The 14,042-nt window shown below is 42.3% G+C and overlaps 1 protein-coding gene across 1 annotated transcript in view; it reads right to left on the minus strand.

Annotated features, from left to right (window-relative positions):
• LOC139328395 (dihydropyridine-sensitive L-type skeletal muscle calcium channel subunit alpha-1-like) overlaps positions 1-14,042 on the minus strand; it is a 187,583-nt gene that overhangs the window by 157,931 nt on the left and 15,610 nt on the right. The window contains exons 3-5 of the mRNA XM_070958221.1: positions 4,100-4,239; positions 1,192-1,334; positions 586-738 (exon numbers count right to left, since the gene is read on the minus strand). Coding sequence (XP_070814322.1) covers positions 586-738; positions 1,192-1,334; positions 4,100-4,239 — 436 coding nt within the window. The remainder of the gene's footprint in view (positions 1-585; positions 739-1,191; positions 1,335-4,099; positions 4,240-14,042) is intronic.

Below are 14,042 nucleotides of genomic sequence, written 5' to 3' on the forward strand. Positions count from 1 at the left end.
GTGTATCTTGGGTCGTCCATAAGGGAGGAGTGGCTTCCCCGGGGTACAGACTGTAATATCCTCCTTACTACCAGGTAAAAAAAATATTGTCTAATATTGTCTAATCACAATACTTAAAACGGTGGCTTGCTCCCTTCAGGTTGGGGGAGAGTACCTGCTTCAAATGGAGGAGTTTAAGTATCTTGGGATCCTGTTCACGAGTGAGGAAAGGATGGAGCGTGAGATTAACAGGCAGATCGGTGCAGCGGCTACAGTAATGCGGTCGCTGTACTGGTCTGTCATGGTGAAGAAGGAGCTGAGCCGAAAAGAGAAAGAGAGATGGAAAACACTAGTCCATCAGCAAAGCTTAAATAGTTTTAGATGAAGTAAAGATTAATATTACACTGAGCAGTACATATAATTAAATCTATTATGCCAGTGCAGTGTTTTGCACTTGTGGTCTTGTAAAAGCCTACCACTGCTATCATATATGAATTTGATGGGGACATCTTCTAATCAAGATCAGTATTGGCCCCAATCCACCAATCAGATTGGTGCATCCTTGTGTTCCTGCCATACATAACACAGATGGGCTTCATACTGTACTTGTGCCTCTGTAGTAGCAGGTCTTTTGCATTTTGCATTTGAAGAGCTCCAGTCCCATTATGGAGTAAATGGTGACCATGAAAAGGACCAGTAGGGTGATGTGAAAAAGTGGCAGCATGGACTTCAGGATGGAATTCATCACCACTTGCAGGCCTAAGGGGGAAAAGAGAATTCATATTGGAAAAATTTTTCTTCCTATGAAAATCAGAATTGTGATGCACCGCAGTGTGTTTTCTCTTCAAGAAAGTAATAATTTCTCAAAGGTTTAAAAATGTTAGTGAAATAAACTAACGGAATTAATTAATGACATAAGATAAGACAATGTAGCAGTCAGAGGACTGTCAGAAGCCATAGAACACACTGGGCTTTCCCCTGCAATCTCAGTTCACCTACACATGCTCCTAGTGCTGTATCTACTTCCACAGTTGCAGAAAATGTCCACAATCATCTCCCACAGGATAAAAAACATGGATCTCCTCCCCAGTCTTTACCAGATTGCCGGCCTGGTAATAAGTCATGTAACAAGACACTTTTACGACTTTAGACATTAACATATACAATTTAATTTTACAAAATTTCCGATTCAACAGTAGACCAGTTACTTACTTGGGACTCCAGAGACTAGCCTGAGTGGCCGGAGGACTCTGAATGCCCGGAGAGCTTTCATGTCAAAGCCACCACCTTTTTCTCCTACTGGAGCCTCCACTCCACTGATGTGGTTAATGGCATCCACAGCCACAGTGAACAGGCTGGAGATATAGAAACAGAACATAGGATATTTTCTCTGGTATTGAGGTATCAGATAGTTGCCAAGATTCTCAGAATACACTGTAAAAAGCAGTGAGAATATTTCCTGACTATGCTTATTGACCAATGCCACAACACTTCTGCGTCTCCTTGGTAAATCTCAGTTCCCTCAATTGCATTCATGTTTTCTTCACTTGTATCATTTTCAGGAATCTTTGTCCTATACCTACTGAAGATGTAACTGAGAGATGTGAGTAGAGAGCATGACATGCTCTTTCCTCTCTGAAGTCCATTCACTTAAAAAAATCAAATAAAGTGGTGTGTCAGTCTGGTAAAACACTTGCCTAATGGCTGGTCTCATGCATCCTTGATCATGTCTTGTCAGAGATCCACCCTCCCTCCCTCCCTCCCTCAAGCAGAAATAAGAGAAATGGAGCAACCTTCTTCATGGTAGGCCAGATGAATTTCCACAGCACAATCAAATAAGGGAATTGGGAGGTACCCCTTTTCTACAGATCAGTCCTTTAGCTCCACTACTTGTTCATTAATTTATTGAATTTAAAGTTGTAGCCTGCCTAACTCCAGGTAAGAACTGTGTTGCTTAAGTAACATTTTATGTGGTGCCTGTGTTAGAGGGAATTGATACACCAACTGCTCAAGTAATGTTGGCACAGTGTGAGTGCTTTTCCACTGTACAAAAAACAGATCTGGCACCAAATAGTGCCAAATTTTCTCACTGGCCTGGGTGTCAACTGTTGTTATTGTAGAATAGTATGGGTAATAAAAATTCTGCTAACTTTGTGATGAACGTATTACAGTGTGGGAAATATTTTGATCATATTTTAATCATATATGCATGATCAAGACCTACAGTGTTACACACTCTGAGCATGTGTTAGAAGACAATGGTGTCGGTAACTGAGTGGTGCTGGAATGTTTTTCATGTCAAATCCCATGAAAATATCAGTTGTTGAGCATTGTAAGCATCAAAAGGTAGGGAGAGATTAAATAATGGCATCTTGACAAGCTGAGCCAGGCCAAGGATGTATAGTGATGGGAGCTGTGCTGTGTTTGAGCTCAATGCTAAGAGTTAGAATTGGTTGGTTTTATTGTGCCTGCTTTAAAGCAACAAAACCTATTTTACATTGATCACTGAAGATTGTGAGTGCTAATTGCTCTGGTAAAGAATTCTATTCCACACTGAACTGGCCAGCCAGCCAGGAGGAACTCGAAGGGCCTGACACTTGGAGCTGCTGCTATTCAGATCAATGGCAGCAGTAAAAACAAGGTGAGCAGAGCCTTTTCCAAAAATATGTAAATACTTATTGCACATTGTGTATTTGCCCAAGCTGAGACAGTACCAAAGTTAAGGGAAGGGAAGATCTAAGCAGACAGGCAAAATATAAGTAAAACGATTACTGTAGATACCGTTATTCAATGAGAATAGGTCTGCATGGGTAGTTAGTCAAGAAGGGTTTGCTAAGGGGCCTATAGGACAGCCACCCATCAAGGGCCTGCATGATGGCAACCACTGGCCAGATAAAGTGAATATGCCAACAAATCAAAAGTGTAAATGAGAAGTGACCCCTATGTGTTGAGTGAAACAGAAAAAAAGGAAATACGACCACATTGGATTTTGAGACAAAATACAATTCAACAAAACAGTAGATATTGTTTGGGTAAAACAAGGGCATTTTACTATCTGGGAATCACATGGCAATGAAATCAAATTAGTTTTTTGAATTTTTACACTGCATAAAATACTTACAGGTTGACCTATGCCAGTGCAATATCTTAGGGAGCCATATAGTGGTCCTCCTGATCTGATTTTTTTGATACTGTGAGTGTATTAGAATACAGTGATTCCACCCAATGGTGGTGGAATGTGTTTGATGTCCACTCCCATGAAGATATCAGTTACTGAGGAGTGTAAGCACAATTGATTAACAACAGCCCCCCACTGGCTTTTTGATGGAAAACTTTGATGAGAAGCAGCAACAGGAAATGTTCGGTTTGCATCAGCAGTGACCCAAAGAATCGACCCGTTTTCACTCACTCTGGAGGAAGATGGGTTGGTTGATGGGACAAACACGGGGCTTTCACTTAGAAGACCAGCTTTGCATCCCATGTGAAACCAAATGTAAAGGTTGATTGTTTTAAAGTAAAATAATGTACATAAGTTAACATACATAAGTAACTTATATTACTATCATACTTAAACCATGATCTTTTCCTTAACCTAACCAGGTAATTTTGTGGTCTAAATCTGACCAAGTTGGTGTTGTTGCTTAAACCTCACCAAGTAGTTATGGCACCTAATCCTAAGCAAACCCTTCCACAAAATTAACCACAGGGCAACAAAGTCTAGATCACCTGTTGCTGGTACTCTCCCATGTTCTTTTTTTTGTTTGTTTGTTTGTTTGTGCATTATAGCTATGTCTCCTGTCATGGCCCTGCCTGAGATCCACTGCAACTGCTATTGCAATCAGTCATACTTCCATTATTATTAGATCCATGGTGTTGTATTATGGACATATTCTGTTACTCTTACTATTATGTCCATATATCACATGCATAAATGTATCACGGGATCATGTATGTATAGACTACATATAGTTAAAAGTCTATTAAGCTCTCACTGTTTGCATTGCATTCCTGTCCACCCCTGACCCCAACCTCTCTCTGTCACTGTCTCTAATATCATTGTAATCTGCCATTCACAGTGAATTGCAAACTAGGTGGGATCAACACAAACTTATCAACTTACCCGACAGATACACAGACAAAGTCCAAAATGTTCCAGCAATTTCTTAAGTAAGCATCAGCATGAAAAAGAAATCCATAGGCAACAATCTTCAGGAAACACTCAACAGAGAAGATGATAAGGAAGATGTACTCCAAGCTTTCCTGTAAAAAGAAACAAAAAACAACACACACACACACACACACACACACACACACACACACACACACACACACACACACACACACACAACAATGGTTAAAAATTAAAACACTTTTAAAAGTAATACATTGGGCCTAGATTTAGGTTTTAATTATACAATCTGATATATTTATAAAAACACAATCCATCCATCCATTTTCTATGCCGCTTATCCCTTTCGAGGTTGCGGGGGGGCTGTCAACGGGCGAGAGGCGGGGTACACCCTGGACCGGTCGCCAGCCGATCGCAGGGCACATACACACAACCATTCACACTCACACTCACACCTAGGGGCAATTTAGAGTCACCAGTCAACCTAATGAGCATGTTTTTGGTCTGTGGGAGGAAGCCGGAGTACCCGGAGAGAACCCACGCATGCACGGGAAGAACATGCAAACTTCACACAGAAAGGCCCAGCCTGGGGATCGAACCGGCAACCTTCTTGCTGTGAGGCACACGCACTACCTGCTGCGCCACCGTGCAGCCCTAAAAACACAATATAAGTATTTTTTTTTTTTACATCATAATGAGGCTGTAGTAGTCGAATTGTCTTCCTTCTTCACATTAGTACACACAGCCAGAAGTTAGGATCATTGTTTGTATCCTTTAGGCCTTTAGGCCTTTAGGAGTGCATTTCCTTCCTTGTTACTTGTTACTTCCTTGTTACTGACAGTAACCTTCATTGGCTTTATTGTGCATTGCTATGTTTCTTGGTAAACTACAGCACATTACTAATACCACTTGCATGCAAGTGCATGTGCTGTCAGGTCTAGGGGATTTAATTTATTTAATTACTACTTTGACAGTGAGTTGTTCCAGCTGCTGTCTCTGTTATTTTCAATGTAAGGAAGAGGAGGTGTGTCTGCCACTCTCATAAATGTATACAGCTGTGTACAAGGAGCATTTAGACTTTATAATAGTTAAACTTTTTTTCAACCTGCCACTGTCACTATCCATATGACCATGGAAACGAAAACAAAAAACAAAAATTAGGTGAAAGTGGCAGGGGAAAAAATCAGATTTTACTGGTATGTGTGTCACTGAGAATGACTGACATATTCACAGGGACCAATGAAGAGAAACACCTTTTTGGAATAGTGCCTATACATTGATGCAAATTTTCAGAATGTATTACATTTTCGAACTGCAAGACTGCTTTTAAGACAGGTATTCACCATATTTACAATATTTCAGCTGTATACTCTACGTCCATGACTCTAATCTGTTCATATATACAGGGGTGGCTGTGGCTCAGGAGGTAGCGCGGTCGTCCACCTATCAGAAGGTTGGTGGTTTGATCCCTGGCCTCAGCAGTCCACATGCCAAAGTATCCTTGGGCAAGATACTGAATCCCAAAACCACACCTGATGTGCTGCCATCAGTGTATGAATGGATAATGCTCAAAATGAGCAGGTGGCTTAGTTACTGTGTAAATGTGTGTGGGAACAGGTGAATGCAGACTTCAGTTGTAAAAGCATTTTCAATTCAATTTCAATTCAATTCAATTCAATTTTATTTGTATAGCGCCAAATCACAACAGAAGTTGTCTCAGGACACTTTCCATATAGAGCTGGTACAGACCAAGCTCTTTTATCTACAAAGAAACCAACAATTTTGAGTGGTCTTCAGACTGGAAAAGTGTTATACAAATACAATCCATTTACATCCAGTATATTCCATTTTACATTACATGTAGCTTTTAATGCGACTGGCAGTCTGTAAAAATTCTCCATAGTGCTTTCACCCCTTGCTTGGAAGAGCGGGTGATAAACATTATTTATTCATGAGATTATAATACATAACTCAATAAGATGTAGACACTAACATTCTGGTTAAGGCTTAACCCAAATTTGACTTTAAAATTAAACCTGGTTTTAGCTAGCTCTTAAAAGATCCTTAAAAAAATGCATTTTATGCTAAGGACAAAACATGCCACCTTCCCAAAAACGGCTGTAAAAATATTATATATTCATATTTTTTTTCCACTTTAAACGATTCAATCTTTTAAAACTACTTCAGCCAGAAATATACATATCAAATATGAATTATATTTTGGGGATTTTAACCCTTTAAATGCCAGTATGTTTACATATTTCCACTGTTTTTTTAATCGAAAAAAAAAACAAAACAAAAAAAATAATTTCCTTAAAATCCATTTCATGGAGTATTTGATTATTATTATTATTAGGCCCTGAAATGGGTCAATGATTGGCAGCAACACTGATTTGATGCATCATTACTTTTTCTGCTCTACTTTTTTTTTTTGCCACTAATTGTTTATTACCCTGTGTGTGTACAAGATCAAAAAATTATTTGAGAAAGATGAACACTGAATGATGAACACTGAAAAATGAACATTGAATGATGAACACTGAAAGATGAACGTTGAAAGAGAAATGTGGAACATTTAGGTAAATTGTTGGGGATGGAGAGAGGGCAAGAGAGAGGGAGGGTGAGAGAGAGAGAGGGCGAGAGAGAGCAATAGAGAGAAAGAGAGAGCGAGAGAAAGAGACAGAAAGAGAAAGAGAGAGCATGTGTGTCTGAGTGTGAGAGTCCAGGTCAGGTGGAGCAGAGGCTGCAAATGGCTTGCATGTGAACTTCCCACATTTGCAATAGGTGCTGCCAACTGGTCTCTTTCTGTCCATGCAAGAGTTGCACTGCCTCCTGCCCTCATACTTACTCATGAGAGCCTCTGCACTGGTTCCCTGTAAAGTTTAGAATAGAGTTTAAAATTCTCCTCCTTACTTACAAAGCCATAAATGTCCAGGTACCTTCTTATCTTAAAGAGCTCATAGTACCTTATTGCCCCACTTGAACACTGCCTTCCCAGAAAGCAGGTCTACTTATGGTTCCTAAAGTCTCAAAAAGCAGAACAGGAGTCAGAACATTTAGCTATCAAGCTCCTCTCCTGTGGAACCATCTTCCAGTCTTTGTCCGGAAGGCAGACACTGTCTCTAACATTTAAGAGTAGGCTTAAAACTTTCCTTTTTGATAAAGCTTATAGTTACGGCTGGCTCAGGCTGGTCCTGGACCAGCCCCTAGCTATGCTGCTATAGCATTAGACTGTTGGGGGACCTCCAAAGATACACCGAGCTCCTCTGTCCTTCTGTCCCTCTCCATCTGCACATTTTCATGTCCTACCACGGCGTATTACTAACTTAGCTCCTTACCCAGAGTCTCTGTGCTTTGTTGTCTCACAGGTTCCCATGGACAGTGGCTGACTCTGGATTGTGGATTACAGCTGCATGTCCTGCCATGGCCCTGCCTGTGGTGAGGTGTTTTTTTTTTTTGTTTTTTTTTGTGCTCTCCTTTCCTCCCCTCCCTTTTCTGTTCTCCTTTCCTGCAGTTATGTGTGTGGCAGGGGGTGTGGCTGGCTTCTCCTGCAGCAGACGAGGCTCACCTGTTTCTCATCAGCTGGAGCAGTATAAAGGCCTTGGACTTCTGTGTGCTCACTGCCAGATAATTCTGGCCCGTTCGGTAGAGCCTTGTGGTTTCTGATTGCTCTCTAACAGCAGCTTTTTGTTATTTCGGATTGTCGTACTGACCTGTGTTTTTCCTTTTTCCTTCAGGTCCCTTATGTCTCCCAGCCAGAGTCTGAGTGCCAGCCAGCTCCCTGCCTCCACTGCCTGCTAATCTTTTTTGTCTTAAAATCGTTAAAACAGTTTTTTGGTTATTCCAGGGTGGTCTGTCCCTCTACTTTCAGGTCCTATTCAACCTCGCACTTAACACTGTCTGCATATTACTGCTACTTTGTCTCATTTACATTTATCTGAATGTTTCCATGTACTATGCAACCACTGAAATAAGAGTCTGTTGACAGATGCTTTGGTGGTATGATGTGTGTTTCTGATGAGTTAAGAGCTCGATCAGACAGCACATTGCTCCATCATTTCCGGCTCTCCATATATGGTCTCTAATAACTTTTTAGGGAGCTTTCAGACCTGTGAAACAAGTTTTTGTTTAGATATGTATTGTATGTTCTGCGATACATTATCTATGAATCAAAATTGACATCGTAGTTTGTGTCTGTTTATTTAAAGCATCTTACATATGCCCACTCACTGCCATGATCTCCCTCGCCAGACAGTTTCTGTATGGCAGTGGCTCTCAGGCTGTGGTTGGTGTAAGACGTGTGTGTCCCTGCCTCCTTGCACATCCTGGGTAACATCTGTGACAACTGGTTTACTCCCAGGGGAATGGCCGTATACCAGAAGCTGTCTATCACCACTGTTACCCTCCTCAGCTGCAGATACAGTGCCTTTGAATTAGGTAGAGTTTTCTTTAGGTATTTTTCAAGTGACGCTACTGGGCAGAACGCATTTTCTCACTCCTCATATGTAGCGCCCCTCCGGTTTCTCTCTCTCTCTCTCTCTCTCTCTCTCTCTCTCTCTCTCTCTCTCTCTCCAGTGGGTCTTTATGATTTTTTGTTTCTTCATTGAACGCCATGGTGAAATATTTTGCTCCATTGTCGTCACATTTAAGGATGAATGAGCCAGGTTTGAGATCCCAATTCCCCTCTTTGCCCCTGCGTCCAAAGTGCACCTGAATATCATACCAGACCTTGTTCAGTAAGCCTTTTGGATTGTCTGGACTCAGTGCAGCAGAAGATGCGCTGGTCTTGAGGTGAGACTGAGGGGGTGGTGTGTTGTTTTGTTCTTCCCTGCCCTTCTTATCTCTTTGACGACTCCTTTGAAAACATTGTTGGCTGGTATAAACTCTGGGTCCTGCATTAAGTTCCATGAACGGCTAACCGGAGGTTCATTGATATAACAATTTAATCCAGCCCGAAGTCCAAGGTAGCTGCTGATGCTGTAGAGCCCTTTAGTTGTCCAGATCGATCCATAAAACTGCCTCAACACTGTGTTCAGCTCGGTCTTCTTAACTAACTGAAAGTTGACCTGATTTCTTTTTTTCGATTCAGCCAAGTCTGAAGGCAGTTCAGAGCTCAGGGTGTCTGCCTTACAGTGTTAGCTTCATTTTTGCTCTTCTCTAATTTGTCGAGGTCAGCTGATGTCATATCAGCACACCTGGTTTGCGGTGATGTATCCAGGTCTCTTTCCTTCCCTTCGTCCTCCTCTGAGTCTTATGACCATTCATAATTTAGATCAAATGTTATTTGTGGAAATATGTCCATCCCTGTGGTGCAAAGTTTGCCACAATCTAGAATAGTTTACAACTGATGTAACATTAATTAATGGTCATTAGAACACCTGTACAGCGGAGTGATCATGTCAGTAAAAAGTCCCAGTGCTGTTGTACTCTATATCAGCACTCATGGAATGTCTCTTGTCCAATCAAAATGACTCTGAAAATTGGAATAATCCTTTTAAAATGTCACCATTGAACTTTCTGATGTGGAATATCCATGGAATTGGTTCTCAGGCAAAAAAAGAAAAGAAAGAAAGAAAGAAAAGTTTTGAATCACTTGGCCAAACTACACTATATTGCCAAAAGTATTGGCTCACCTGTCTTGACTCACATATGAATTTAAGTAACATCCCATTCTTAATCCATTGGGTTTAATATGACGTCGGCCCTCCCTTTGCTGCTATAACAGCTTCAACTCTTCTGTGAAGGCTTTCCACAAGGTTTACAAGTGTTTTTATGGGAATTTTTGACCATCCTTCCAGAAGCGCTTTTGTGAGATCAAGACCTGGCTCTCAGTCTCCGCTCTAATTCATCTCAAAGGTGTTCTATCAGGTCAAGGGCAGGACTCTGTGCGGGCCAGTCATGTTCATCCACACCAAACTCCTTCATCCATGTTTTTACGGATCTTGCTTTGTGCTGAGGTGCACAGTCATGTTGGAACAGGAAAGGGCTATCCCCATACTGTTCCCACAAAGTTGGAAGCATGGAATTGTCCAAAATCTCTTGGTATCCTGAAGCATTCAGATTTGCTTTCACTGGAACTAAGGGGCCAAGCCCAGCTCCTGAAAAACAACCCCAAACCATAATCCTGCCTCCACCAAACTTTACATTTGGCACAATGCAGTCAGACAAGTACCATTCTCCTGGCAACCGCCAAACTCAGACTCGTCCATCAGATCGCCAGATGATGAAGCAGGAGTCGTCTCTCTAGAGAATGCGTCTCCACTGCTCTAGAGTCCAGTGGCAATGTGTTTTACAACACTTGCATTGCACTTGGTGATGTTTGGCTTGGATGCAGTTTTTCGGCCATAGAAACCCATTCCATGAAGCCCTTACGCACTGTTCTTGAACTAATCAGAAGGCCACATGAAGTTTGGAGGTCTGTAGCGATTGACTCTCCAGAAAGTTGGTGACCTCTGCGCACTATGCACCTCAGCATCCGCTGACCCCGCTATGTCATTTTACATGGCCTGCCACTTAAGGGCTGAGTTACCAATCGCTCTCACTTTGTTACCACTGACAGTTGATTGTGGAATATTTTCGAGTGAGGAAATTTCACGACTGGACTTGTTGCATAGGTGGCATCCTATCACAGTACCACACTGGTATTCACTGAGCTCCTGAGAGCGACTCATTTTACCAATGTTTCTAGAAACACTCTGCATGCCTTGGTGCTTGATTTTATCCACCTGTGGCCACGGAAGTGATTGGAACACCTGATTTCAATTATTTGGATGAGTGAGTGAATACTTTTGGCAATTTAGTGTATGGTTGGAGTCGCAAGGAGTGAAGAGCCGTGCTTTTATTTACAGTGAAAAAGTGAAGCGGCTGCTTTAGCTGCTCTGGTTCCAACCCCAGGCACAGAGGAAGAGAGCATCAGCATGGCAGCAGCAGCACTGGTAACCCATGATTGAATAAAGACTCGAGATAACTAACCTGATGTGTAGTGTAATTCTCTTGTACATTTGTAGGGAATGTGTGTATGATGTTTAAAGCTTTAGTCCAATTGCAAATACAATTTATAATTTAAGATAATGCTTATTTTCATTACACTCTTTTGTATATACTTGCTGTTTTTTTTCCCTAATCTATCTTTTACTGGTGCTGCTGTAAATTGGAATTTCCCCTTGTGGGACAAATAAAGGTATATTGAATTGAATTGAATTGAATTGAATTGAATTGAATTGAATGTGGTGCATGCACGCACCACAGAAACAGTGGGGAACTATGTGTTTGTTATGGTCTGTGTTTATTTTGTGTTTTCTGGTTATTTTTGTAATTGTTTTTCTTATGGCTCTCTCTCTTTCTCCTTGCCTGCAGTGGAGGTGTGGCCTGGCGGTGCTGATACTCTCTGTCGCAGCTGAGGCAGATCTCCACTGATTGCCTGACACTCTTAAGCAGTGTGGCAGTATGGGCACGCTGCCAGATTGTCTAAGCTCTCTTGTCACGACTTTCCAGCCATTCTTGCTCTAGTTCTTGTACCATAGTCTTCTTGTTCTGCTTAGTCTTGTTACTTGGTTTCCCAGTATTGTTTGGCATTGTTTGTTTTGTATTCTTTTCTAGTTTTGTCTTCGCTAGTTCTGGCTTTGTCTTCCTACCCATTCGCCACGGTGTAGTGATTTTTGTTTCATAGGGCTGATTTTGTGTTAGTGTTATCCCAAGGGTTTTGGTAGTGACAGTCTTAGTTCATATCTCCCTAGTGTTTTTGTTATTTCTTAGTCAATGGTTAATTCTTCCTACCCACTTGCCACGGTGTAGTGATGTTTGTTTGTTTTATTAGGCTGATTTTGTGTTCCTGTATTTTTGCCCATAATAAACCGTTGTTGTGAAACGGCTCCTTGTCTCCTGCTATTTGTCCGCACCTCTGGTCCAGCAATTGCTTTGATTCTCCACAATCTTAAAAGTGTTTGTCTGAACCGGAAATGTATGAAAGGCTGAGTGTCAGCTTCACCATGTGCCTCCTTTGTCATGTGACGAGGCCTTTGTCACATTACCACCTTCCTCTCCTGCAACGGCAATGTTTGGCAGTCGTGACAAATAGGCCGCTGCAACGTTCTCCTTGCCAGTCTTGTGTCGAACACAGAACTTGAATGGTTGCAGCTCCAGGTACCATCTGGTGACTCTTGCGTTCCTGTCCTTCATAGTTTGGATCCAAGTCAGGGCTCAGTGATTTGTCTGAAGGTCAAACTCCCTTCCCAGCAGGTAATACCTGAGGCTATCCAAAGCCCACTTGATTACCAGGCACTCTTTTTGTTAGGATCCTGTTTGATGTTGGTATCCTTAGTTGCTGTTTTATTTTGGTAACCTTCCCTTGTATTTCTTAGTTTACTTTACTTCCCTTATGTTTCCCTCCTTTGTGATCTTGATTGTGTCCACCTGTGTCTGTTTAGTTCCCCTGGTCTATTTAAGTCTGTGTCTTTCCTTTGTCTTTGTGGTATCTTGAGGTGAGACTGAGGGGGTGGTTTTCTTGTTCCCCGTTACTGTGAGTATTCTGGCCTAGTCCTAGTTCTCCTGTTTGGTTTATGAATTATTGGTTTTGCTGGCCTCACCTTTTGTGTTTTTTTTTGTTTTATTTTGTATTTTGAACTGGTGGATTTTTGATTGCCTTCTTTTGTAATAAATAACATTGAACCGTTTTTGCTCAACATCTTTTTTGTCAAGTCTGCACTTCTGGGTTCACACTTTTTCAATTGTGGAGTACTGGGTTTCAGGAGGTAGAAGCTTTCTGCTGAGGTACAATACAGGACATTCTTCTCCCGGCTCTCCCTGAGCCAGTACTGCCCCCAGGCCCACTCCTGACGCATCCACCTGCACCAGGAAACGGCGATCAAAGTTGGGGCTCTGCAACATAGGGGGAGAGCACAGCTTCTTCCTCAGACCCTGAAAAGCCATCTCACACTCTTCACCCCATTGCACAGGATTATGGGCCATTTTAAGTTGAGGTTGGTTAAAGGGGCTGCCTGCATGGAAAAGTAAGGAATGAACCATCTATACCAGCCCACCAAGCTAAGGAAAGACCGGACCTGGGTCTTAGTACAAGTTTGGGGACTGTTTAAAATGGCCGCCACTTTATAAACCTGAGGCCGAATCTCACCTCTTCCCAACTGGTATCCCAGGTATGAGGTTTCACGCTTCACCCACTCATACTTCTGCAGGTTGAGTGTGAGCCCAGCTGCACTGATTGCCCCCAGCACTCGTTTGAGGTGTTCCAGATGTTCCTCCCACGTCTGGCTAAACACAACCACATCATCTAGGTATGTAGCACTACAGTACTCACACCCTTGGAGCACTTTGTCCATCAACCTTTGGAATGTCACAGGTGCAACATGTAACCCAAAAGGCATCACTGTGAACTGAAATAGTCCAAAAGCTGAAACCTGAAAGTGGTGAGGGGCCGGGACTGCATCTCCAGGGGGACCTGCCAATACCACTTACAGAGGTCAAGGGTCGTGATGTACTCTGCCCTGCCAATCCTCTCTAAAAGGTCTTCAATCTGTGGCATTGGATACGCGTCAAAAAATTAGATAGCATTCACTTCAAGTCAATGTAAACACGAAGAGATCTATCTTTCTTAGGCACAATGACTATGGGGCTGCTCCACTCACTGCCAGATGGTTCGATGACTCCTAGCTCTATCATCAATCACACCTCCTCCTTCAACACCTGCACCAAGCGCTCTGGTACTCGGTAACATGCCTGACGTATTGGCCTATGATCAGGCTTGACCCGGATGACATCGTGCAACACACTTGTATGGCCTGGCCTCTGTGTGAACAGCTGAGGAACGGTGTCGAATATAACCTGCACTTCCACTGGCTTCTTCCCATCCAGGTGAGAGAGATCCACCATGGCTGGTTGTTTCCAAGCCTCCACCACCCTTCAGAGTCATCCTCCTCGT

Source organism: Chaetodon trifascialis, chromosome 3 (genome assembly GCF_039877785.1).
Source record: "Chaetodon trifascialis isolate fChaTrf1 chromosome 3, fChaTrf1.hap1, whole genome shotgun sequence".
In the NCBI taxonomy this organism is placed as follows: Eukaryota; Metazoa; Chordata; class Actinopteri; order Chaetodontiformes; family Chaetodontidae; genus Chaetodon; species Chaetodon trifascialis.